At 45.1% G+C, this 27,702-nt stretch overlaps 1 protein-coding gene across 2 annotated transcripts; it reads left to right on the top strand.

Annotated features, from left to right (window-relative positions):
- Positions 1–2,153: 2,153 nt before the first annotated feature.
- Positions 2,154–27,702, top strand: slc8a2b (solute carrier family 8 member 2b; the record flags this gene model as incomplete). 2 transcript variants are annotated; one of them, XM_079271760.1, is made up of 14 exons in its annotated part: positions 2,154–2,540; positions 5,438–5,575; positions 5,951–6,178; positions 7,160–7,513; positions 11,535–11,660; positions 13,001–13,196; positions 13,897–14,027; positions 17,669–18,042; positions 19,311–19,414; positions 21,768–21,785; positions 23,097–23,221; positions 25,557–25,656; positions 25,884–26,150; positions 27,326–27,702. In XM_079271760.1, the coding sequence occupies 14 exons, from the start codon at positions 2,154–2,156 to the stop codon at positions 27,700–27,702; spliced, it is 2,925 nt and encodes a 974-aa protein (XP_079127886.1). The 2 variants fall into 2 exon arrangements, with proteins under 2 accessions (XP_079127886.1, XP_079127887.1); XM_079271761.1 differs by lacking the exon at positions 21,768–21,785 and having other exon boundaries at positions 2,223–2,540.

Raw genomic sequence — 27,702 nt, 5'->3', positions numbered from 1 at the left:
TCGTTTCATCTTATTTGTGCAGCTTTAGCAGCAACAAAAGCCGCGCTCAATTCCTTTGTGTCTCTCTTTGCCGTCTCCTTTGTCTCTCTGTGCACGTCGTTTGTCGATCTTCCTCCCTTGTTCTCACCTTTCGCAGGTTCCTCTTTCCCACTCTTTTCTTTCTCTTCATCTCCCTCCCTGTCTTATTTATTCCTTCCATCTAACTTTCCGTCCCACCTACCAATACCTTTATTTCTAATCTCTCTCTGATTATCTTTCTCGGTCGTTTCTTTGTCTCCTCCTTGACGAGCTTCACTTTTCCACATCCATCGACCTCCATCCATCTCTTCCCTCTTCCACATCTTTCCCCTTTTTTTCGTGCTCTTCATCTCCTTCTCATAACCTCCTGCTCCATCTTTCTAGCCCCGCCTTTCTTTCCCATAACTTTATTTTGTCTTCTCTGACGCTTTTGTAGTTTCCTGTGTGACTCACTGTAGCACAGTAGGGATCTCTGGCATATGGAGAAGGCTGAAGCAACACGTGGAGTACAACTTTATTGCCTCAAAAACGTTATTGTATTTAGCTCGTGCCCTTCATAGGGGTAGTGGTGACTCACCACCATGACGAGAGTGTGTCGGGGTCTGCCCTTCATCTTTTCAGAAGTTTGTGTTGAAGTTGAATGTCTAAATGCACCCACTTGAGTTGTTAGTGTTCAAGGACCCTCTGCCCACGTCTGAGCCGTGGAAAACATCATCTGAATGGATGTTTGTGTCGATAGATGAGTCAGGACTCTTCCTGGTAAACATGGGCACCGTCTTAAAATGTAATTGACATTGAAAAGAAGAGAAAAAGGGTAAAAAAGAAAGAAAGAGTTCGTGGATTTGCAAACAAGTGGATAAACTGACGCAGTTCAATTTATTGTGCAATATTTTTTTATGTATTTCCCTCAAACGCAGAGCTGCAGGGAACTGTTTCGAGATCCTTTTTTAAAATCACGTTCCTTTATCTGAAACCAGGATGTGGGTGCGTCCTGGTGCGTCTTCCCCTTGGAATTTTCTTTTTCCTTGATTTTAAAGTGAAATGCATCAATGTGGTGCACATCGATCTATGCAGAACTTTATACTGTTGTTCTAGCAGTGGTGGGATTTTAACTACATTTAGGCAACTTAAGTACGATTTTGAGGGACTTGTACTGTACTTTAGCATTTCCATTTTATTTAACTTTATACTTCCAATCCACTACATCTCAGTGGGAAATGCGCAAAAGAGAGCCAGCCCAGCCATTGAGTGTAAAAATATTTTCGGTTCATTATAAAACTGTGGGACAAAATCGTCTTGGCGAAGACTGCGTGCCGCCACAGTCCAGGCTCATGTCCAGTGCTGTTACGATTGTGCTAAACAGGTTTGAGTTTCTGTTGCTGGCTCCGTAGGCTCTTTGAGTTTGACCGAATTATTTCTGAGTTCATATTTGCCACAGTCGATATGTGAATTGTACAGATGTTACATATCGACAGCATGTGTGTCTGTGAGTGTGTTTGACTCAGACTGGTTTTAAGACTTCATCTCCTTTTTCCTCATGTGTCAGCATGATCGTGCAAAGTGAGTAAACACGGCTTCAGGATAACATTCTCAGTCTCAGGTGGACGTGTCTGGGCCTCAACTCTCTCCATCTAGAGCCGGTCTGCTTTGTGTCCACTCCTCTAGAATGTGCTCGAGGATTTTAAAGGTGTCTTCAGTGTGACGGCCCTGTGGGATTGTGGGCTTCTTTTCCCCCGGCACACCTCGTGCTGTGATGCTGTGGATATTTCATTTGTTGGATACTTTATTTTAACATTACCTCAGTTGACTTGGCAGTATGTTCCCTGCCAGCATCATTTATTAGAATTCACATGTTGGTTACATTTGGTAAATCTTTGTTCAATAAAAGTCTTTATTTAGTTCATCTCTTGCATGTGTGTCCATAATTTGCTATGGTCCTAGCGCCGGACCATAACATCAGTCTGTCACTCTTTTTGTTCTCTTTCTCCCCCCCCCTCTAGGTGAGCTAGTCGCACCGCCCTCAGCTCTACGCAGCATCTCCCCCCTCCCACCTCCTTCTTCCTCAGCCTAATCCCGCCGTCCTCCTGCCTCACCTTTTCCATCCCACTTCTCGTGGGAAGCACACACAGCCAGCCATGTCTCTCTTGGCCTCCCCCGCCCCCTGCCTCCTCCTCTTCCTCCTCCTCCTCCTCCCGCTGCCTCCCTGCCAGCCGGAGTCCAAGCGCGGCGACCCCAGCAGCGACCCCAGCACCGGCCCCGGGTACCGAGCGGTCACGCCCTCCATGTTCCCCTCCTCATTCCCGCCGTCCGCGTTCTACGCCAACAGCACCCCTGAGAAGTGCAAGAAAGTGTCGGAGTGCAAGCCCGGCATCATACTGCCCGTCTGGCAGCCCAACCGGCCCGGGCTGGGCGACCAGGTGGCCAGAGCGGTGGTCTACTTCGCGTCGCTCATGTACATGTTCCTGGGAGTGTCCATCATCGCGGACCGCTTCATGGCGTCCATAGAGGTCATCACGTCCCAGGTGAGAACGAGTGAATGGAGGGAATATATGCGTGGGACATGATGGAAACTAAATGTTGTAAATTCATTTGATGATGGTAAATACAATTTAAAAAAAGCTTATATGCCTCCAGATAGGGCTGCAATTTACCGGTACTTTTTTATTATCATTAATAATGACTTGATTATTTATTTTACAAATGGTTTAGTCCATACAATATCTTGCAATTTATGAAACAGGAAGCACCTGTCATCAACACAGTATGACAGCACCTGTACAATCTCTACATTATTTGGGACAAACAGGATCGTTGCCAAGAGGAAAAATAATCATCCCGTAAATCTTCCATCCTATTTTGTATCTAAATATTCTTCAACTGTCTTCATCGTTCTGAAACCATGACATGTTGAGGATGAATAGATTGGAAACACTAGCTCAAGTGTCCAGTGCTGTTATGTTTCTGATTAAAAAAAAAAGGTTTGAGTTTCTCCATAGGTTCTTTGGCTTTGACCAGATTTTTTTTTAAAGTTCATAATTTGCCACAGTCGATATGTCAGTTGTACAGATGTTACTCTCTTTAAGTTCGAAAAACAGCATTGCTAATCGTTAAACCTTTGACACAAATGACACAAACATATGTTTATGTCTTTTATGTCTATGGGCTTGTTGACGCTGCCTGTTGATACCATTCTTTCACAAACACATCACAGCCTCTAATATCCCCCCCCCCCCTGTTGATATAGCGCTGGCTTACATCCAGAGATAATGGTGCATTCACCATTAGCTCTCAAACTTCTCCATAATCGGTGGCAGTTGGACAGGAACCATGCTGCCCGACCAAAAATAGTCTTATTGTATATGAAGCCATTTATCAGGCAGCATATTTAATGACTCTTAAGTGCTTGTTGTGCTCAAGGTCAGTGTGTTTGCATCGTCCTTGCATGTCCTTGTCTGATCGAGATTCATTTAGATGTCCCTCTCCTTCCATGTCTCCTCTGTAGTTTACACCCTCTGCTGTTTCCAGAGGGAGAGAGAATCATCAAGTGTATCTGTTTCACTGAACACAGCAGGGAGGTGCTGAGGTGTAGTCTACTCTCAGTGTATCGTAGGGTTGGGCCCCTTTTTTTCATGCAAATATTTATAATTACAAATTTTGAATATTTGTATCAAACAGCCATATCTAAACCTCTCGGTGTCATTACGTTGGTCAGGAAACTCTCATGCTCCTTTGTGAAGTAACAGTGCTGTTTTCATCAGATGTAATGTTTCCAATTCAAACGTACAGTTGCTTAAGAGACCGGAACAACCTCTTTCATTTGGATCCTCAGAAGCTTCTATTTTTCAGGTGCCTGGTACCCAAAATTAGAAAAGCCAGTCAGCTGTCTGCAAAAGACAAGCAATAATAATACAACTCTTTCTTTAACCTTTATTTAACATGTGCAGCTGAACAGATTGATATTTAACATACAAATACGTTCTTCTGTATTCATTCCGAAGCACAGGCAGTTCTTTTTTCCTGCAGAGTTTTCAGCCATTCAGATGACTCATTTTGATACCAGATTAAACTCCCTCGCACCTTAATTTACATTATGGCGAACAAGGACAGTCTATTATCACATGGCTCCTGCCACGCCCTCCTCTCCTCACTGGAAGTGATTCATTCCATAGTAAGAGCTCATTTACACTCCCGCCTGCTTAAAGCTCGACTCCATCTGTGCTCTTTTCTGGGAGGGTGTCGCGCCCACTCAGTTCATACCGAAGAGCAGTGACGTAGGTTACCAAAGTAACGAATCATCGGGTTATGAATGATGTGAATGCAAGCACGAGCTGAGTCAACGTCAGCTGTGCTCAGTTTGGAATGAACGGAACTGTTTGATGCAGGGCTGCATGATTAGTCCCGTGTTCTGCAAGGTAGAATTACTGTTTTTGTCAATGGAGTCCGGTGACCTCGGAGAGAAGGATATAATATATATAATATAATATAATGTTTCCTGTCAGAAAGAAAAAGTCAGTTTCAGTTTAAGTGAATGCTATATGTTTTAAACTGTAACTAGTAATTCCATTACAGTTTGTGAGTATGAAACACACAGTGAGCTCGAGAATTAAGACATATTCTGAATAAGTATTTTGACTTCAGCAACACCACGAGTCGCATGACATTTTACAGTCACATGCTTTCAGTATTTGTGTACTTTGTGTGAAACGGCACAGTAGAACAGCCGCAGAAGAATCCACACAAGTAGGTGGGTATTCAGGTTTCCTTTGAAAGATGCTAAGCTGATGCACAAACGGTGATATACGAGTCGTAAGTCAGAGGCATAGATACAGACACAGATTTGCAGATCTTGTTTGTGAATACGTATGAGACAGTTTTAACACTATAAAGGCAACCTTTCAGTTGAAATGACATATTTTAGTTCAAGCTAGAGATGACAATCTCAAGTAACTAGCAAGTGTAAGCTCGGTTATTTACTTTTTTAAATGATCCAACCGGGAAACCCAGCCCAGTGTTGCCAATCTTTCCCAATGAAGCTAGCAGCACTCGCTCCAGACGTCACTCGTAGTTCAGTTGGTCTTCAGAGGAGTGTTCAGTTGGTTGCATTTTGTAACCTCACCACTAGATGTCTCTAAATCCTACACACTGCTCCTTTAACCTGGGTGGCGTGTGTGTGCGTGTGTGTATGTGTGTGTGTTCAGACTGTTTCATCCTGCTCCTCACTCTCCAGTTAGCTTGGAACAAAATGAATCGAGTGACCTGACATACACACCTGCATAGTTTGGACCCAACCTTCAACCTGAGTAAAAGGGTGCAATCAGCCCAAATAACTGGACACATCTGTGGGTGTGTGAAGGGAGTTCATCCAGTGAATTAATGTAGTTGGTCAAAAAACCGACGCGTGTGTGTTTTGGGCCAACAGGAGAAGGAGGTGACCATCACTATGCCTAACGGGGAAACGTCGGTGGCGACGGTTCGAATCTGGAATGAAACGGTGTCCAACCTGACACTCATGGCTCTCGGTTCCAGCGCTCCGGAGATACTGCTATCTGTTATAGAGGTACACACACACACACACACACACACACACTACTGTGTATCTCTATCACAGGGAGTTATGTGGATTCATCGATGCCGCCGGCACTCTCTTCGTGCTCCCTTTTCTCTCTCCATCCGTCTTAATCATCTTTCATTTCTTTGTTCCAAAGTAAAATATTCCTCTTCAGTTGTGTCTGTAGAACTATAACATATTCTGCATGTTGTTGAATCAAAATGCTCTCGCGATAAACTTCAGACTGCTTAATCATTTTCAAGACTGCTCAGTCGGCCAAACGAGCCATGTTGTTCAGGGGTGTTTGAAAAGTAACTCTGTGTCTTGAGTTTGTTTCTACGCTGGTCATCGGTCCTCTGCCTCTCGTCACCACGTCCCTCCCAGGTGTGCGGTCACAAGTTCCGCGCCGGTGAGCTGGGCCCGGGGACCATCGTCGGCAGCGCCGCCTTCAACATGTTCGCGATCATCGGGATCTGCGTGTGGACGATCCCCGAGGGCGAGACCCGCAAGATCAAGCACCTGCGGGTGTTCTTCATCACCGCCTTCTGGAGCATGTTCGCCTACATCTGGCTCTTCCTCATCCTGTACGTCATTTCGCCGGGCGTCGTGGAGGTGAGACAGACTCAGAAAGAGTGGCACTGTTCGTCAGCGCAGACAAAAAGGCGGCGGCAATTTTGTTGTGTGCATTGTTTGGGGGGGGGGGTAATTTGGTCTGAAATGAACCCTCTTAGATACAGGTGGCTGAAGTGATGCAATCCACACAGATCAGGTGGCAGCTACCAGGAGGCAGAATGGCTCTTGTTTTGTCATGAATCACTTTTTGTTGTGTTGGAAACGGAAAATGCTCTCAGACGCGTATTTTAAATTTAAATTGTCCTGATGAATTGTGTCTGATAGGGATTGGGGTTGACGGTGAAGGTGGAAATGTAGGAAATTAATATTTTTGGAGACATGACTCAATCAACATGTCTCCCTCCTTGGATGTTCATGAATAAGCATCTGAGTGCAACCTATTGAATCAATGAAAGGCTTTGTCTTGGGCCAGGTTTTGAGACTTCCATCTCTGAGGTTGAGTTGACCTTTTGAAGAAGAAAAAAAGGAAACAGACTGTAAAACTGGAAATAGATTTTGCGTTGCCTTAGTGTGATGCATTGATGTAGATTAAACTAGCTAACAGGATATTAAGGCCTTAAAAACACCTACAGCAGTAAAATGCAACATATACATTAATGCAGCCGTAATTTTAGTCCAGAAACATTATATATAATAGTAAAACACTGAGGGAACACGACATTGCACTGTACTTCTTTTATGTACTTTCATTTTGCTGATAATACTTAAATACTTGTAATGGAGTATTTTCACAGTGTGGTATTAATACTTGTACTGAGGTAAAGGATCTGAATACTTCTTCAACCACTGCTGAAAAGTAAATTCACCTCCAAAAGCAGGTTTGTTGTCCTCATGACGCTCCTTCCTCTCTCACTTTGTGCCACATTGCACCAGAATCATGAACAATCGCACCTGAGCCCAGTTTCCGGAGTTGTGTGCCCAAAGGGAGGAAGCGATGCCTTAACGGTCTGTGTGTTCCAGGTATGGGAGGCTCTGGTCACCCTGCTGTACTTCCCGGTGTGTGTCATCCTGGCCTGGATCGCCGACCGCCGCCTGCTCTTCTACAAGTACATGGGCAAGCGCTACCGCGCCGACAAGCGCCACGGCATCGTCGTGGAGACCGAGGGAGACCTGACGCCCAACAAGGGCGGCATGGAGATGATGATAGACGGCAAGTTCTCGCCACGGGGGGGCGCCGTGGTGCCTGCCGAGAACTGCGGGGGCGGGACCCAGGACGGCACGGCGGGGGCCGTGGCCAAAAACCTCGGCGCGGGGGGCAACCTGCCCAACTCCAACAGCGCGAGCAGCAAGGAGCTGGACGAGAGCCGCAAAGAGGTGAGACACGGAGATGTTGACAGCTTCAGGAATCTATATTTCTACTAATCTATAACATGACGATTTGACATAACATACTGCAGATTGCCGCCAGACATTCTTGCAAAAATCTCCAAATATCAAATGTTTATGATACCAAACCACAGCATGGCTTTTCCTGTGGTGTTCCTCAAGGACTTGTGGCATCTCCTTCTCCCCCTGAAGGTCTTGATACTCCCGCCCCTTTTGTCAACCTATAAAGAACTCAAAATGTCCCTGAAACACACCACTGGTTGGTGCCGAACATCTTATCAAAATGTTCAAACATCGGATTGTTCACAGAGAGGGTGAAATGACAAAGTGAGCGAAGCAAGTTTTTAATTCACACATAGGTTGTAAGACGCCGTTATCGCTGCAGATTGTGCTCTGTTATGAGTCTCTCATCTCATTTCACAGGTTTTTGTGTCGCTGAAAAATGCAGTTAACATAGAAAACAGGATTTCTACTGTTACGATTGTGACATGATCGGAGTGCAAAACAATGGACCGTTTGCCTGCAGGAGACAGTAAAGTGGCCGTAAAAGCTGCGATGAATGGCTCTAGTTACGATTTCTATTTCCCATCCAAAGGCATGCTTCGTTTTGTGTTTCGCGATACCAGTCTTTATGTAAACCATGTTCCTCTCGACTTTATAATTCAGTTCACGCGGAAAACACCGTCTCAAGCAGATGCAGAGGGAATGAAGACGAAATGGTCCACATTTAAACCTGACAAGGGATGAGTTGTCTCACCGTTGAGGAGCAGAAGGAGAGGAAATAAGGGTTTGAGAGGGAATGAGAAGGAGAGGTGTGAGGACGGACAAAGACGAAAACACCGCGATGAGGGTCAGAGAGGTCGAGGAGAAACGAGGCGCAGAGGGAGAAACATTCCCAGAAGGAAAGTGAGGACGGAATGAAAGACAAAAAGATCGGCAGCTTGTAGCCTGTGTGGACACAGCGATCTTTAATTTGGCATTTTCTGAAGATCTAGTTCAGTGGTGTAGGGAGGAGAGCCTTCATTCACCGAATCCTTTGATGGATCCTATTCGTTTTCTGTGGAGCAGGAGATCATGATGGATGCGGCTCTGCGAGTGGACCGACCATTCGGCGTATCTGAATTTGCACAATCAGGACTCGACCTCAACTTTATGCAAGCGAGGTCCGTCGTTGCCGCCGCTTAACAAGTATAAATCACAAGTTACTGGTTCGCCTATTGCTCGCCTAAAATGTGGCTGTAAAATGACAGAGTTTGTCATCTGGACACCATTGTAGGTCGGAAAGTGGGTTTCCGACACTTTCCGACAAGTGGGTAGAAAAGTCTTGAATATGTGGAACCGGATAGCGGTCTGGGATTGTTGCCTCGTTAAGCCGGCGATAATCTCCACACGAGCGCCACCCGCCCCCAGGCTTCGTGGCCATGTGCAGGGGTGAAGCCCATGGACTGTCGGAGCGGCGAATGATGCCCAGGCGCTCCATGTTTTCAAACTCTATCTTGGCGATGGTGAGCTTTGCCGGATCTAGGCGCCGGGCCCGGGCATGTACCGGTGGGCCGGTGGTAGAGATGTGATGCTCCACCCCATGCTTGACCGTGGAGGAGGAGAAGGTGGGCTGCGAGAGGTCTGGGAACTCGGCCAGCAGAAACTCATCAGCCGCTGCAAGCATGTTAGTCAACCTGGTAGAGCCCGCTCCACTGAGTGTACATGGGTAAGAGCAAAAAGTCACAGCATTTATCAGGCGGCGGCCCTTGACGTCCACCAATAGTCCATAAGCGCATAGGAAATCCGCGCCAAGCAGGGGAATGGCAATTTTGGCAGTAACAAAGTCCCAGCTGAAACGCTGCCCCATAAAACACAGCTCCAGGCACCGTGTCCCAAAAGTCCGTATGGGGGTACCGTTCGCGGCTTCCAGCGGGGGGCCCTGCCCGTTTGTCAGCATGTCCACCCGCGATGCAGGCACAACGCTCCTCTGCGCCCCCGTGTCGCAGAGAAAGTGCCGCCCGGAAACGTCGTCCCGGATGAACAGCAGCCTGCCTTCCCAACCGACGCTCATGGCAGTCACTGAGCGCCGGCCCTGGCATTTCCCGTCCTGCCCAAACTGCATGGTGAACGGCACCTTGTAGCCCGTGGCCCAAACCTTGCGTGGTAATAGCACAGGCCGGTAGCTCCCCGCCGTTGGCTCGCTGCTGCTGCTGCTGCGACGATCGTTGTCTCCCCCGGCCACACCGTGGCTTGAGCCGGCCTCAACGCGGCCGTGTAGCTTTGTTGGCCCGCAAGAAAGAACTTATCGGCCTCCTCGGCCAACTCCCGACAATCAGTAATCCTGGTGTTGGCCAAAGCGGCCCGCACCTGCAGCGGGAGCTGCTGCAGAAAAAGTTCGGTAAACAGAAACTCTGGCTCGTGTCTACCTAGCAGCGCTAACATTTTGTCCATTAGCTCCGACGGCTTGCTGTCGCCGAGGCCATTCAGAGCAAGCAACCGGTGAGCCCGCTCAGAGTCCGAAAACCCGAAAATGTTCAACAGCCGGTTTTTCAAGGTATCGTACTTGTCCCTCTCTGGGGGATTTTCCAGAATGCTCACCACTCTGCCTGCTGTCGAACTGCCGAGAGCCGCCACGACATAATAATATCTTGTCGCGTCCGCTGTAATGTCTCTGAGGGTAAACTGTGCCTCAGTTTGAGCGAATCACACCGCCGCTTGCGTCTCCCAAAACTCCGGCAGTTTCAGCGAAACTGCGTGCGTCGTCCTTCTTTCTTCTGGAAACGTCCAGGAGCGTCAGGGCACCAATGTAGGTGCGTGGAAACAAACAAGGAGGCGAGTATTCCCTTTGGCTGCACCTTGTGGCCGTTTATTTCCATCCATACAACACATAAAACACATTCACTTCCTGCCACCCTTTAACCCCCTCTGTCACCAGGGTTACGCCCCTTTCCTTAAAGGGGCCCCGTGAATTCGGTCGTCCCCTACACCATGTTTAAAAAACAGTTTGAGCCAGGCACAGATCACCGTCCAGAGCAAACCGGAACCGGTTTTGGGTTCCGCCACGTCTTTCCGTTGTTTGGTCAGACTTTGTGTATCTCCAGCATTATACTCTCGAACGTGGTTTTACAATACGAAATGATACGCTCTCTGCCATCATCGCGGTTGTTGTTGATTCATTTCATTTTCAATCATAGAAGGAGACGTTTGCATCCGGCCATGTGGTGCGTTAACTGCTGCAGGGCTCAACACTAACGTTTAAAAGTTGGTTGCCAGGCTGGCATTAGCTTTTGTTTGCCGCAACTGAAAATATGGTTGGCATTTTTAGCCACCAAATACTTTTTAGTAATTAAGATATTATACAGTTATTCGACAGCTTACTGATACGAATGGGACATGTCATGTGTATGTAGTACATGCTTTGCAGTATAATTTTTCGTCCTGCTCAATGATACTACTCTTGTGATGTCGACGGGTTAGTTGAACTTTTCCCCACGCCACTAAACAACTTTTCATCATCGTCTCTAAAACAGACACACACGCAGCAATATTTCAATATCACTAATGCAACAAATAACAGAACTGAATCCAGTCAGCCTCTGAATGTCTTGGATGCAGTTCAATTTCGGCCTAACTCGTCTGGTTGGAGAGCAGTACATTATATATATATTTTTAATGGAGGGACATTTCCTTCTTTTATCCAGTTAGAGGTCTGCATCTTAACATTTTGTAAATGTTTTCAACAGCTGATAAATTTTGACTTTTTTTTTCAACCCACACATGAAACCAAGCCGTCGTTCAACAGAAGTTAAAACATGAAAATGATTATCGGTCATAGGTTCTGAAAGTTCAAGCATCATAGAAAGTTGTTGTTGAGCTGGAAGCCGAAGCATAAATTCCTCCGGCCTTCCTCCCCGCCACAGAGATGTAAAGAAGCGTCCGTGCATGCCGTCAGTGTATGTGTGTGTGTGTGTGTGTGTGTGGTTTAGATATTCTGATCATGAGTGCGTCCTCTCGTCTCGTCCTCCAGGTGATTCGTATCCTGAAGGAGCTGAAGCAGAAATATCCGGACAAGGAGCTGGACCAGCTGGTGGAGCTGGCCAACTACTACGCTATGCTGCACCAGCAGAAGAGCAGGGCCTTCTACCGCATACAGGTGTGACACACACACACACACACACATTATTCATAAATAGTCCCTGAGGTGAATACAAGGTTGTCCAGACCTGTAGAAGGACATTGTGTTGAAGGACTTAAATTTCTGATACTCATTTTTAGACTCAGCTCATGATGGAACTACAAATGTTTTATGAAAATCAATACAATTTTAAACAACTATTGTAACACTTTTCCGTATATAATGTAATTATATAATGTAATCACGTTTGTCCAGGTCAAATTGATTACTTTCAGCGGATTATTATTATTCCCAATTTATAACCAATCTTTTTTATTTATTTATTTATTTCTAATGCATACTACCATCTGATTGAAATGTGTGTATTCATCACATGAATATAGATTTATGAAATGAACAGCTGTTTACTGCTCCATTCGCTCTTTACTGAAGCGCCGCTGTTTCAAACACTTTTTGATCTCTATAAGCGGATGATGACTGTACATGAAAAGTCCAGATGTCATAAACAGTGGTGGAATGTAACTAAGTACATTTACTCAACTACTGTAGTGAAGTACAAGTTTGAGCGACTTGTACTTTACTTGAGTCTTTTACTTTATACTTCCTCTCCACTACGTCTCAGGGGAAATCACTACATTTGTCTGACAGCTTTAGTTACTTGAGTTGTGATCTCTGCACACAAAACTTACAAAAGCTTATAAAATATGGTGTTTTGTTACAAATGACTCAACATAACTGTTTTCATCAGTACAGCTGGATGATTAGTCGATTTACTGAAAATGAACTGTTAAATATTTTGATTGTAATTTCTTATGTTAAAAAACATTTAATGGTTCCAGATTTGATGATTTACCCTTTAATGATGTTAATAATGTAAATGTATTCATACTGATGTTGAGGTTTGGACCAAACAAACATAGTGAAGGTGTCACTTTGCGCTCATTGTGAAGAACATTGATCTATAATGAAAAGAATCGTTAGTTAATAGTTCAAAATGAGCTCCAGCTCAACCAACTTCAACAGTGAAACCCTGCTTTTACATGAATGCACGAGGAGTAATAATCTCATGATAGAATATGAAATAGTAAAACAGTCATTTTTATACTTTTGATACATTTTGCAAACTCTTCAGTTAACATCTTCAATGCAGGCCTTTTACGCGTAACAGTGTGTCTCTAGTGTGGTATTAGTACGCTTACTTCAGTTAAGGACCTGAATACTTCCTCCAGCACTGGCGGCGACACATTATATTTAAGAAATGTCTGTCTATTTCTTGATGTAAATGTTTTAGAAAGAATGATGTACTCTGTTTCTACTGTAAAAACGGATCCTCCTCCTGTCCGTCTGTCTCCATCAAGGCGACCCGCATGATGATCGGAGCCGGTAACGTCCTGAAGAGGCACGCGGCCGACAACGCTCGCCGCACGGCCGTGACCGACGAGGAGGCGCCAGAAGAGGAAGACCTGGGAGTGTGCAGCCGCATCTCGTTCGAAAGCGCCCACAGTCAGTGCATGGAGAACTGTGGCATCCTGACGCTGGCTGTAGTTTGCCAGGGTGGGTATTCTTCAGATGAACGCTTACGTTTCAATTACATGTTTGTATCTGTCTTTGATCAGTGCACATTGTATTTGCAATCCGAACTTGAAGCAATAATACATACCACACTTCCCCTTTCAGTAAAAGTCCTGCATTTAAGATCTTACTTGAGTTCTTTATTCTGGGGTCGTTTATTCTACCGGGAGGTATTATACATGTATAAGGTATTGTATTTTCTAAGATGATTTTCTAAGGTTTGAATTAAAAATTGAAAGGAATAATAAAGTAACAGACAAGGGAAAGTACAAGTAGCTAAAAGAATATTGTACTGCAGTAAATAGACATAGTTTCACTATTTTACCTCAGTGATGGACATTGCTGCTTTATTTGTGTTTTGAAAGTAAAGCCATATATTCAGGTCTAATCTGCAGTACAGTGTTGAACTACATTCCACAACAAAGGAAACTTCGACAGCAGTAATGTTGCAACGATAACAAGAAGCACTTTCCTTGTAAATCAGAGCAGAGTGTGAAAATATAACAGTGTTTTACAATCTTCTCATTGCAGAAGAATCTCCTCATATAACTATAATGTAAACAGAACATATTATTTTAATAATTGTTCAACACAGATGCAGTCATTCTTTTTATATCAGATCCATTGGAATGTTAAATGAAAGTGTGGTGGCGTTATTCTGTTTTTTATTCCTGGTGTTTAGGAGGTCTGGGAGAGAACACCTTCTACGTGGACTACAGGACGGAGGACGGGTCCGCCAACGCCGGATCGGATTACAAGTACAGCGAAGGAACGCTGGTGTTCAAACCCGGAGAGACCCGCAGAGAGATTAAGGTGAGTGAGGAGAAGAGGGAGACACTGAAACCACCACAAACCAAGTCAAGAAGGGAGAAAGTCAGCGTCGGCCGGTGGGCGGTGCTTGGTTTTGGCTCGATGGTTTCAACATGGCGGCCGGGTAACAAACTTTCTAATTAAATTAATAAAAAATAGAGATGAATGTATCCGAGTAAGTAAAAGTACTCCTAATACTACTACCACTGCTACTATCTGCTGCTCCTCGAATGTATTTCACTCTTAGAAATAAAAAGGTTTTTTCCTGAAGGGACGGTGGTGTAAGATAGTTATGATCGGCCTCGCTGCACACTATTATGATGGGTCACTAGTTATGAGGCATATGCACATCATCGTCTCCTCAGATATTTGTACATCAACACACTTATCACCCAGCAATCCTCACCGCTTATCTGTATGACAAAAATACCAAAATAAGAAAATAGGCATACAACCACAACCACAAGGCCGGAATTCTAGTTTTGAATACCTCAAACAGGACGTGATTAATGTAGCGCTTTTTAAATAATAGGAGTCCGATTAGAAAAAGTTACGATCAAAAACTAAAATAACATCTGGTACTTGAAATGATTCCAGCACTATTATCTGAAAAAAAGGCACAGAGTTCGATGATCAGTCAAAGTGACCTGCTTCAAAGTTTGCCGTCTTATATTCCAGACCTTTTTTTTCTTCCGCAATCTGAACTGAAGAAATCGAGAATATTTATATTTCTAAAGGGCACCAGGCTGTGTGAATGAAAAGCATGCAGGGTGATTGCACGAGGTCAGCCGGGAAATCTCTCCTCACATTCTAAGTTTGATGTAAGATCAAAAGAAGGGGAGAGTGATGCAAGAGGCTGAAGAGTGTCATAAAAGAAGCACGAAGAGCGACGTACAAAAGCACACAGTGTGAGTAAGCCCATCTACCATGAGCGATTGGATGGAGAGACGCTCAGTGAGTACATTAGAAAAGGTCAGTGTCATCCGTTTCAGCGGCACACCGGTGGATTTCATCCATCACGGTGCCAGAGGTGAGCAGCAGGGAAACCAATTAAACTTGAATGTCTCACTCCGTTCCACTGTGCGACTCTATCCTCTACCGGTGAAACAAAAAGTGATCGGGTCGACAGAACCAATCAAAGCCAGCACTCTTTGTTGTAACCAAGAGTCGTAATTCTTGGGACAAACACGCGTGTGACAGCTGACGTAGAACACAGGACCGGGTCGGCCTCGATTGGCCCCCGATGCCGATCTTTGAGACCGGATGGTGACGCCCCTCCATGCAGGGCCTCATAGTAAACAAGACGTCGCCTCGTCACGGTTGGACATTTATGGAGGGTTGTGCACGAAATGAAAATTTGATTGATTGTCGCTACACGTCCACTGATGGAGTAAAGGTGCAAGTAGGCAGATTGACTCCACCAGTAACAGAGATGAGACAGACAATTATAAGTAATAATGTTAATTTATATGGATTTTAATTCATCTATGAAATTTTGATAAAATATGAAAAAATCGAATCACACACTTGTTTCGTCCAAAAAGACCTAGATGATCAGAGAAGCATAAAAAGCATTAAATCGTCACATTTGTTTGATTAAAATATATTGTAAACAGTCAGTCGATTCTTAAATTTGTTGTTGATTAATTTGCTGTTAATCATCTAATTGGTAAGCGACTAATTGTTGTAGCACTAAATATACATGAATTAAGGTTAATAAGTAGCCAAACAAAAAAAACAGCGAGTCACTGCCGTTTGAAAGTTTCAAGCCTGTGGTTAGAAGTTTGCTTTGTTGTGCCTGTAACCACACCCTGCAGTGATGTCAGAGAGTCCTGGAGTACATCTCTACATCACTGCCGCAAGATGAGAAGTTAAATCACTGGAAGTCAGTAAAGACAAGATTTTCACGGGAGGTTCAGTTACTCTTTAAAGCGACATTTTGATAACAACAGTGTATGACATGTGAAAGGTGGTCGAAGGGATGAATCTACAGAGAATGGGCAAACACACGTTTATGGTTCTTATACCTTTTGTTCAGCTCGATAATCTTCACAAATGAACACCACTTTTATGATTTTTGAGGCGTTGCAATCACCAGAAGTAAAAAGCTTAAATGAACTACGCCACGGTCACATGACTCCACACCACCACCACGAAGCTAAAGGCGGGCTCGTGCTCGCTGTGATGAGGTTTTGTCTCATTTCGTCCTTTTTACTTATAAAAACTTCAGAAATTTACTAGAGGGGATTCTTCTGACATATATTATATCGTAGAAAAAAACGATATATTATATAAACATCTTAAACTTGTGTTACCACAGACCTTATATCAGGTATGTAACCAAAAACCCATTGACTTCGAGACGAGGAAACCTGAAGGGCTAAAACGCTGACTCATTTACGAGTTTTAGGACTCATTCCTGCACCACTCTATTTCCCTCAGGAGTCGGCGGAGACCAAAAACAGAGCTGAAAGAGAGTGAATATTAGACTTACAGTCTTCAGGTTCTTTAAACACAAAGACTTCTAATGAATGATCACGTCGCTCTGTTATTGCCGGATGTGTAAATAGACAACTGTTTGCTAACAACTTCACCGTATCATCTTAAAAGGTGATTTGTTGTTTCTGCCGCCCCCAAGAGGCCAAACCATCTGTTAAACATTCACCAGCAATTGATATCCTCTTGCAAAAAGGAATCACATTTTCGCCTATTTCATCTGTGCATGTTGCATCATGGCCAATACCAACCAGAATATGTTTAAGTCTGAACACACAGCAGGACGTGGTCTGGCTCATTGGATTACAATGCCAGCCTAATCTGATTTGGGAGCGCCCACCTCTAGGTTAATGCGCGGGGGCATGATTGGATAACAATCTCATGTAGATGAGAGGTGTAACCGGAGCCTCTGTTTATGAGTCTGCTGAGGGAGATGCTCCTTGCCGTGCCTCTTCTCTGCATTCAGCACAAGCATCCAGACCAGGATTGATACGAAGATGCGAAAGTGCCTTCAACCTCCATTATATCTGATGACCAGCAGGGGGCGACTCCTCTGGTTGAAAAAAGAAGTCTGGTTGTATAGAAGTCTATGAGAAAATGACTCGACTTCTCTCTTGATTTATTCCCTCAGTAAACATTGTAAACATGAGTTTATGTCTCAATCTCTAGTTTCAAGTCTTCTTCAATACAGCATGATGCTCATTTCGTAAATGATGATCCATTTAGAGTCAAACAGACCATAAAGCAGAGTATGCTTTAGGGCGGGGCTACACAGTGATTAACAGGTCGTTACAAGAGCCATATATGGCATCTCTACATCGCTCCTGCACTTTCCAAACAAGGTTACTTCCGTTCACGGGTTGCAAAAAAACAGATGGTGCGGGCCAAAATCCAAGATGGCGACGGCCAAAATGCCGAACTAGAGACTTAAAAACCACAGTCCACAAGCCAATGGGTGACGTCGCAATGGCTACGTCCACTTCTTATATACAGTTGATGTTTTACACACTCAGAAGGGTCCTGATATAGAAAGTACTGGACTCTCTGCGACGCAGCCTGTTTTATTGTAAACAGGTGTCAAAGTAAAGATGAACTTGAGATCATTGGAGCCTAAAGATAACGACCTGCTGTCTCTCGGCGTTCTCCAGGTCGGTATAATCGACGACGACATATTCGAAGAGGACGAGCACTTCTTCGTGCGCCTGCTGAATCTGCGCGTGGGCGACGTGGAGGGGATGTTCGAGAGCGACGAAGCGGGCGCCGCACCCAAAGCTCGCCTGCTCGAGCCCCTGGTCGCCACGGTGACCATCCTGGACGACGACCACGCCGGCATCTTCACGTTCAGCGAGCGCATGGTGCGGGTGAGCGAGAGCGTGGGCACCATGGAGGTGACGGTGGTGCGCAACTCCGGTGCCCGCGGCACCGTCATCCTGCCGTACCGCACCGAGTCGGGCACCGCCAAGTCCGGCGAGGACTACGAGGATGCCAGAGGACAGCTGGAGTTCTCCAACGACCAGACCACGTGAGTCAAGCTAGAATTATTGATTCTTTTTACACAAGTTTTTACATTTTCATATATTTGCGTCTTGTAAAATCTCTGTACAACCTTCTTTGTCTCCTGCTGCTGGTCACAAAGCAGATGTGATGGAAATTCTTGCCCGATATGTTGACAGACACAGTTATGACCAGCTGGTAAAGAAGGTGGAACATCTAGCAGCTAAAGAGATGTAGAGCAGAAAGCAGAGTGAATGTTGGACATGTAATCATCTGGTGGACACAAACACGACTCCACTTGATGCTTATGTTACCTTGTGACCGCTGGACATGTTGCAGGGGTGACGTATTTTGGCAGGCCAAACCCCAGAAGTTAGCATCGTTCTGGTTCGCTCAACAAAAAGCCAATGGGACTTTGCTACGAAGGCGGACCGGCCGGCCTGATGGCGTTTTGTCCTCTCACTTGTTTAGCAACCGCATTTTTTTAAGACACTGAAAAGCTTCAAAATTCCACAGCTCGATATTTACCAACAAATCCTCTATCGTAGAACAAAATCTCTGAAGCTTGTGCCGACCACAGACCTTATTTCCGGCATCTAACCAAAAACCCATTCAAAAAACCCAAATCAACTTCAAGAGGAGGGAACCGGAAGTGCAAAAACACTGACTCGTTTGAGGGTTTCAGGACTCATCCTGCAACACCAACACATTGAAAATGAGCACCTATCTAAATCTGGTCAGGATCCAAATAAATCTGTATTGTCATCCATCTCAAACTCTGTCCTCTCAAACCTTTTCTCAGGGAAGCTCTTCTTTACTTTCCTTCTCTGCTCCCACCTCTCTGACCGTCTCTCTCTGCATCCGTCTTCCTTCTGTTGTGATTCACACAGAAAACAGGAGGGAGGCCACCATGTGGGCAGCTCTATGCTGTACTGTACTTGTGTGTGTGTGTGTGTGTGTGTGTGTGTGTGTGTGTGTGTGTGTGTGTGTGTGTGTGTGTGTGTGTGTGTGTGTGTGTGTGTGTGTGTGTGTGTGTGTGCATGTGTGTGTGTGTACATTACCTATTGATGAACTGCTTTACTTCATTAAGTGTGTGAGTGAGTATGGATGCTCCCCTGCATACATACTACTACTACTACATACTACTAAGTTTGTCGTTAATTTGTTTGTTTCTGTGCTTTTTTGTGTGTGTGTGTGTGTGTGTGTGTGTGTGTGTGTGTGTGTGTGTGTGTGTGTGTGTGTGTGTGTGTGTGTGTGTGTGTGTGTGTGTGCGTGTGTGTGCGTGTGTGCGTGCAGTCAGTCATTCCAGGTGAGGATAATTGATGACGAAGAATACGAAAAACATGAAAACTTCTTCATCGTGTTGGAGGAGCCACGCTGGCTTAAGAGAGGCATCTCAGGTATTTCTTACTCGATGAGATGATTTTATTTTCCCTTATAGTGAAATGTTGACAAACAAACAAAGGAGTAAACAGGAAGTCCTCTTGGGGGAGTCGCCTGGAACACAGACACACGGACGAGATACACACATTTACACTTGTTCATTGCACAGAGTTCCTTCTCCATAGTCAGTGAATTACTACAGATGGAGTTTGGAGAAACAGACGGGAGAACCATCACAGGAGCAAAGCAGTATACTGCTGTGGACGAGAGGGGGGGCAGCTAAACAGATTTTAAACACTTAAAAAAATCAATATCAGTGTAATTGTGTGCTACATTTAGAATATTATAAAAACAAGGCAAGGAAAAGTTGTAAAAATATTCTAAATGTAGCGTACACTTAAACTGATATTGATTTTTCTTCAGCTGGCCATCTACTGTAGTAATACACTGACTATGGATAAATAACTCATACAACCCTATAAGATTCCCAGTGAAGAAATGAAATATTTAATTGTCATATCATCAGGAAGTATTCCCAGTGAGTAAAGTGTTGGATCTAAAGTAAAGTTAATAATAACTCACACATTCATGGATCCATCCATTCACCCATTACCCGTCACTGCAACGATACAAGTGTCTTTGTAATGTGGAAAGAGAGAGAGAAACAGAGAGAGACAGAGAGACAGAGACAGAGAGAGAGACAGAGAGACAGAGAGAAACAGAGAGTCAGAGACAGAGAGAGAAACAGAGAGAGACAGAGACACAGAGAGAAACATAGAGAGAAACAGAGAGTCAGAGACAGAGAGAGAAACAGAGAGAGACAGACAGAGAGAGAAACAGAGAGAGAAACAGAGAGAGAAACAGAGAGTCAGAGACAGAGAGAGAAACAGAGAGAGACAGAGACACAGAGAGAAACAGAGAGAGAAACAGAGAGTCAGAGACAGAGAGAGAAACATAGAGAGACAGAGAGACAGAGAGAAACAGAGAGTCAGAGACAGAGAGAGAAACAGAGAGAGACAGACAGAGAGAGAAACAGAGAGAGAAACAGAGAGTCAGAGACAGAGAGAGAAACAGAGAGAGACAGAGAGACAGAGAGAAACAGAGAGTCAGAGACAGAGAGAGAAACATAGAGAGACAGAGACAGAGAGAGAAACATAGAGAGAAACAGAGAGTCAGAGACAGAGAGAGAAACAGAGAGAGACAGACAGAGAGAGAAACAGAGAGAGAAACAGAGAGTCAGAGACAGAGAGAGAAACATAGAGAGACAGAGAGACAGAGAGAAACAGAGAGTCAGAGACAGAGAGAGAAACAGAGAGAGACAGAGACAGAGAGAGAAACATAGAGAGAAACAGAGAGTCAGAGACAGAGAGAGAAACAGAGAGAGACAGACAGAGAGAGAAACAGAGAGAGAAACAGAGAGAGAAACAGAGAGAGAAACAGAGAGTCAGAGACAGAGAGAGAAACAGAGAGAGAAACAGAGAGTCAGAGACAGAGAGAGAAACATAGAGAGAAACAGAGAGTCAGAGACAGAGAGAGAAACAGAGAGAGAAACAGAGAGAGAAACAGAGAGAGAAACAGAGAGAGAAACAGAGACACAGAGAGAAACATAGAGAGAAACAGAGAGTCAGAGACAGAGAGAGACAGACAGAGAGAGAAACAGAGAGAGACAGACAGACAGAGAGACAGAGAGACAGACAGAGAGAGAAACAGAGAGACAGAGAGGGAGAGACAGACAGACAGACAGAGAGGGAGAGACAGACAGACAGAGAGAAACAGAGAGTCAGAGAGAGACAGACAGAGAGACAGACAGAGAGACAGAGAGACAGACAGAGAGAGAAACAGAGAGACAGAGAGGGAGAGACAGACAGACAGACAGAGAGGGAGAGACAGACAGACAGAGAGAAACAGAGAGTCAGAGAGAGACAGACAGAGAGACAGAGAGACAGACAGAGAGACAGAGAGACAGACAGAGAGAGAAACAGAGAGACAGAGAGGGAGAGACAGACAGACAGAGAGAAACAGAGAGACAGACAGAGACAGAGAGAGGAATGTTTATTTGAATTTCAGAAGATGTTCCTAGAAGTCAGACCCGTTGCATTAAGAGGCCGTCTCCGCAGTGTGTTATGAACTCAGAGATTAGGAAAGAGCCAGCAGCTGTCAGACGGAGGGACAACAGGAGAGGCTTCTTGTTAATGGTAAACACTTACAGTGAAGCCGTGTACGCAGGAACTCTCTCCGAACCGTGAGTGTGTGTTAGTGCTTTCATCCGAGCGTAGCGTGGAGTTTGATGTGTTGTTAGATGTTGCTGTCAGGCTCAATGCGTGCCATTACTCATGCTCTTTATTCTGTTCCCCTCTGTCCTCTTCACAGCTCTGCTGCTCAGCCAAGGTGAGACCATCTGAGTATTCCTCCGAGTGGAGTGTTTTCATTATTTGTTTGACGTGTGTTCTGTAGAATGTCAGAAGATGATGTCTTCAGGTGTCTTGTTTGCTCATTATTTAGTTTTTAATGCAATAAAACGGTGAGAAGCAGCAAATCGTCATAACTGAGAAGCTGAAACTAGGAAACGGTTGATGTCTGTTCTTGAAAAATGATTTGATTACGAAATAATGGCAGATTCGTGAACTCCAGCTCTAGCTCGGAGGCTGATCTGAGCTTAACATTATCACAAACCCATTTCTCATCTGAGATACTTTAGGAGCAGCGGTTTAAGCCACACCGAAGCATCAGCACGTTCACCAAGAGAATGATATGTATTCAGCCTGACTCGGCGCTTTGCTCCCCGCTGATTTGCGAGAAAGAGAATCAAACATTAAAATGCGCAACTCTTCTGCTCAGCAGTTCAGCCTCTTAAACTTGCACATCTTTGGGGGGAAAAACCATGTTTATACTGTGTTATCACTTGATGTTGGTTCATCAGTGTCTGGCCTGGAATCATCCAGGGAAGCTGAGTTCACTCACTCAGTCATTGTCCCTCACCTGGGCCTCATTTACATCGTTTCTGTTAGTCGTAATAACAGTGAGCCTTATTAAGTAGAAACATATTTGTGATGCATCAAAAAAACTAATCTAATCAGTGAGAAAATCCCTCTAAAGGTATTGACTATGCAGTGAGAGCCAGAGCCCAGGCTGTCATTTCTGTCATTTGTTTTTAGCAGACAGGAGAAGAAGCCTGACATGAATGAATGAATGAATTTTATTTATATAGCGCTTTTCACAGACAGTAGTATCACAAAGTGCTTAACAGAGCAGACATTTAAAAGCATCGGATTTTAGTTTTTGTTTTAAACACATATAATTACCAAATCACAGCCCGTGTATATAACCTATACCTTTAATAAAATATTTTCTGTTTGATTCTGAACTTCAGCTCAGTGGTCAACCAACCGAATAGTGTTAGTGTTTAAACACCTGCTCTGTGTAGATGTGTGTGTGTGTGTGTGTGTCGCAGTGTTGTTGTTTTTCTGCTTCCTCACACACACACACACAGATATCATCCATCTGTCATCCTCTCATGTCCCTGTCCCATGCTGTGTGAGAACACACGCACCGACTCGGGTACATATTTCATGCGTCGATGCGGCACAGCTCTAAATAACATGCTCACTCACAGTCGTTGACAGCGATGGAGCTCGGTAAATATCTGTGACACGCACCTTGAGTTTCACTGTTGGTGTCCTCCTTGTTTCCCCCCCACAGAGGGGGCGGAGGGGCAGATGAGCTCCGAGGAGGAGGAGGCCCGGAGGATAGCTGAGATGGGGAAGCCCATCCTGGGGGAGCACAGCCGCCTGGAGGTGGTCATCGAGGAGTCGTATGAGTTCAAGGTGCACCATTCATTTATTATGTTCCTCACGGGGGTTTCCGTTCTTTGTGTTTTGTGCTTTTTTAAATTCAAATGTCCTGAAGGTGAACGTGGGGATGACTTATTGACGATAGCAGAGGTGGCTGCGTGATCCAAACAAATTCTAATAACGCCGAAAGCGTTTGAAAGTCTAAAAAGTAAAAACTTTTATTAAAAGAAAATAAATGCAATTACTTCCGACATTCATAACAGGTTTTCGTCAAACGAAATTCGTATTAAATGTCTATTCATGCATCCAATGTATTCAAGTGAAATTACATTTACGTATTTCCACAACCAGAATAACAAAAGTTGAACAAACTTTCCGCTCTTAACAGTCGCTTTAGATGTAGTGCTCTTATTTTATTGTAATTAAACTTAATAAAAAGGAAAAGAACTGGCAAATAAGACCACAAATATAATTTGAAGTAGCAATCTAATATCAGAGATGCAGAGATGTGGGCTAAGAACACTAAACATCGAACATATTTATAGTTAGTCATTCAGCTGAAGACAAAAGCCCGAGCAGGAATATTTACACTTGTGGTCCTGCACTGTATCGTGTTTGTGGCCATAAGGGACTGAACTGTGCTCTTCTGGACTTGTTATGTAATCCACCAGTACCGTTTCTCTCACACTCGTGAACCCTTAGCCCTGTCAGCCAGCAGCCCGAATACTTGTTTGAATTATTGAAAGTGCATGAGTTGCCCTGGATGCAGCAGATAGATTGAAGCGTGCAGAATTCAAACTCGATGCACAGAGCGTCTGCTCCGTCTGCCTCTCGGGCTTCCACCGAGCTGTGTCACCACGAGCAACATCGTAGGAAGAGGACTGCGAGCAATTCAAATATATATGAAACGTGCACTGGGCTCAGTAAGCAAATAAAAGCCGGCAGTAAAATGAGCTCAGCTCACTGGCATAGCAATGAGTCTCAATTCACTGAAGGTCCAACACAGACAAGGATGCGCTAATGCAAATCCATCTGTTTTAAATGCTCTTAAGAAAAAATTCAAAAGACGGAATCTAAATTAAGGAAAGTTCCCTCGTGTGCATCATACTTTTTGGGAACTAAATCGCATGCTGTTTTACCGGCAGCACTGAGGGGAAGTATCGTATTGTTTCTAGGCCTCTGAGTCCGTCTAAATGCACGGAATAAATTATTTAAATGTCAACAAGTCCTGGTGTTTCAAAGATTCGAAAGAATTCATGAACAAGCATGCCGTGGTCCTGTGTGTGTGTGTGTGTGTTTTTCTCAGGACCTAATAAGCCCTCTTGTGCTCATTCCCACTCCCTAAATAACACGGATGAGTTCAGCAAACGCATCAAACACCCCGTCTAACTTTGAGCCAATTAACAACCAGCAGCGCATGGGTTGTTTGGGAACTAATTACAGCAGGGGAGAGAGAACAAACAACGTCAACAAAAGAGATGGATGAGAGCCTGCCGTCCTATCATCGCTCCAAAATTCAATATTCTCATCCTCCATTTGATTAGGGAGTCAATAGACCCCTCGCAGACATATATTACAATTGACCTTGTCTCTTATGACTCGCGGGGAGTGGGAACCAGCAGGGGAAAGTAATGCAATTCTGTATGATTGGCATTTAGATGAAGTACACCGGAGATCAATGTGTGTGGACTGAGGTTCTCTGTTTGGTAGGTGGGTCGTGTTGTCTGCTCATGTTCGTATTTTGTTGTTCATCTTACTGAAGTGTGTTTCTCCGAAAAAAGGGGGGGAAAGCACTGCATATCTGTTCTGATGTCGATGTTTTTCTACTGTTGTTTTTACTTTAAGGCACTTTAGAGGTTTTACTCCAATACAAATGCATTAAAAATCCTCTGCAAAGCAAACTTCAGCACGTCTGCATAGAGCAGTTGTAACACATGGTGAGGAACATGGTGAGGAACATGGTGAGGAACATGGCTCTGCTCGTGCTTTGGGTTAACTTGAGTTCATAGTCCGTACGGATTATACGAACTAGATAAAATTTAGAGGTGCCGTTAACCATTAACCCATCAAGGCCAGCTGTTTCTGTATGCTAAGCTAAGCTAACTGGCTCCAGGCTGTAGCTTCACGTTTACCGTACGGATATGAGAGTGGTGTCATTCCACATCTTAATCTTCTGCCAGAAAGTGAATAAGCCGATTTACCCAGAATGTCAAAATCACAGTAGCAGAGGCCTAGATGTGCCAACTTTTCCTACATTTCCCACAATGCAACAGCACAGCAAACAAGCTCGGTCTCACCTGAGTGACCCCTGTCACCTGTCCTATAGCTGGTTTGCTAATGAAGTATGTTTTGTGCCCCTGATTGGCAGAGCACCGTGGACAAGCTCATTAAGAAGACCAACTTGGCGCTGGTGATCGGCACGCACTCCTGGAGGGAGCAGTTTGTGGAGGCGGTCACTGTCAGCGCAGGTGAGCTCCCTCTGTGTGTGTGTGTGTGTGTGTGTGTGTGTGTGTGTGTGTTGACGTATTACTGGAGTGAACAAACAGCTGTCACAAGGAGACTCTGGCACCCTTTAACTACACTCTCAGCCAGCTATGTCAAGGTTCTGTGCACGTTTAAAACGCATTAAAGGCCTGCTCTTCTTCATGATGTGCCCTGAACGCCCCCCCCCCGCCCCCCCCCCCCCCCCCCGCAGGTGACGGCGACGGCGACGACGAGGGCCGCCTGCCGTCCTGCTACGACTACGTCATGCATTTCGTCACCGTCTTCTGGAAGGTCCTGTTCGCCTGCGTCCCGCCCACAGAGTACTGGAACGGCTGGGCCTGCTTCTTGGTCTCCATCAGCTCCATCGGCCTCCTCACCGCCGTCATCGGTGACCTGGCGTCGCACTTCGGCTGCACCATCGGCCTCCGGGACAGCGTGACCGCCGTGGTGTTTGTGGCACTGGGAACCTCCATTCCAGGTGAGTGAAGGCGCTCTTTTCACTGAGTGAGAGTGTGGAAGGTAACATGTCCTGAGAACCATCAATTAAATCAATCTGCAAATGCAATTTCAGCATTTTAACCTCTTCTAGTCCCCCCTTGTCTTTAAGAGGGTTAGGGGATCTTTAAATAGCTACTATGGAGATGAACATCATCACATATAAATACAATTGTGCTCATTGGATCCTCAAGAGTCTTAGCTTTCCTGTCATACCCAATTCATGCAAATCCATGAAATATTCAAATACACCATTTTTAGAATCAGCAAAAACAACCCATTCATACTGCATGCATTATCCTAAAGTGGGCGTGTCTGTAAAGGGGAGACTCTCAGGAACCCACAGAACCCATCTTCATTCAAGGTGTCAAGGGAGCACTTTGAAAATGGCCATGCCCGTTTTCCCCTCGCCAGATTCAGGATACGATAAAAAGGAACCAGAGACCAAACGGGTTTCAGTTCACATTTACATGAGAAAGGCACTGAACACTAGGGTGTGAGGGCGTGAGGGTGTGAGGGTGGTCTCCTGGAAGCCTCCACCTGCCCTCAGCAAACAGAGGCGGATCCACGCGTCTTGTTTAACCGGTTTCTCAAAAGCTTTTTATTGCTTTGAGGATAAACGGCGTCGGGTAATTCAGAACGTTTGGGTTTCTGTGATTCAGCACGTCGCAAAAAAAATGTATCCACATCCATGTCTGTGTTTTGGAGCATTCACACCCCCTTATAGAGCGTTTCAGTTGTATGCGTCACAGTTCATTTCCTGTTGCAGTGCAAGAAACCTATGAAAGAAAGAAAAGTCAGTTAACTGGCATTGTTGGCGAGCTGCTAGTGTTCTACATGTATTATTTTGTAAGAGAGCATCACTGTTACCAATAACCAACCAACCATCAAACTGTTAATGATATTAAATCATATTCTCTCCATGATGTTTCCTATCACTGTCAGGAGGTGGAGCTAATTCCCAGATTTGAATTGTAAAATCTGGACCTTTATACCGCTACTTAGAAAACATATATAAAATTGGTGTCACAGTAACGACCCGTCCTTCTTTTATATAATCCTTGTATGTGAATGACGACAGCGGACAGGAAGTCATCACGGATCCAAGCTGTTGCCTAGCAATGTAACTTTGTTTACACCTCTTCCTCTCGTTTTCAGACACCTTCGCCAGTAAAGTGGCCGCCATGCAGGACCAGCACGCCGACGCGGCCATCGGCAATGTCACCGGCAGCAACGCCGTCAACGTGTTCCTGGGCATCGGCGTGGCGTGGTCGGTGGCCGCCATCTACTGGTGGGCCAAGGGGAAGGAGTTCAGGGTGGACCCGGGCTCGCTGGCCTTCTCCGTCACGCTCTTCATCATCTTCGCTTTCATCTGCATGGGCGTGCTGATGTTCAGACGCCGGCCCTCCATCGGCGGCGAGCTCGGCGGCCCGAGGGGCGCCCGGGTGGTCACCACCCTGCTGTTCCTGGGCCTGTGGTTCCTCTACATCCTCTTCTCCAGCCTGGAGGCCTACTGCCACATCAGCGGCTTTTAG

This window comes from Melanostigma gelatinosum, assembly GCF_949748355.1.
Source record: "Melanostigma gelatinosum genome assembly, chromosome: 7".
Classification (NCBI taxonomy): domain Eukaryota; kingdom Metazoa; phylum Chordata; class Actinopteri; order Perciformes; family Zoarcidae; genus Melanostigma; species Melanostigma gelatinosum.
This window is presented reverse-complemented; position numbering and strand designations above follow the sequence as displayed.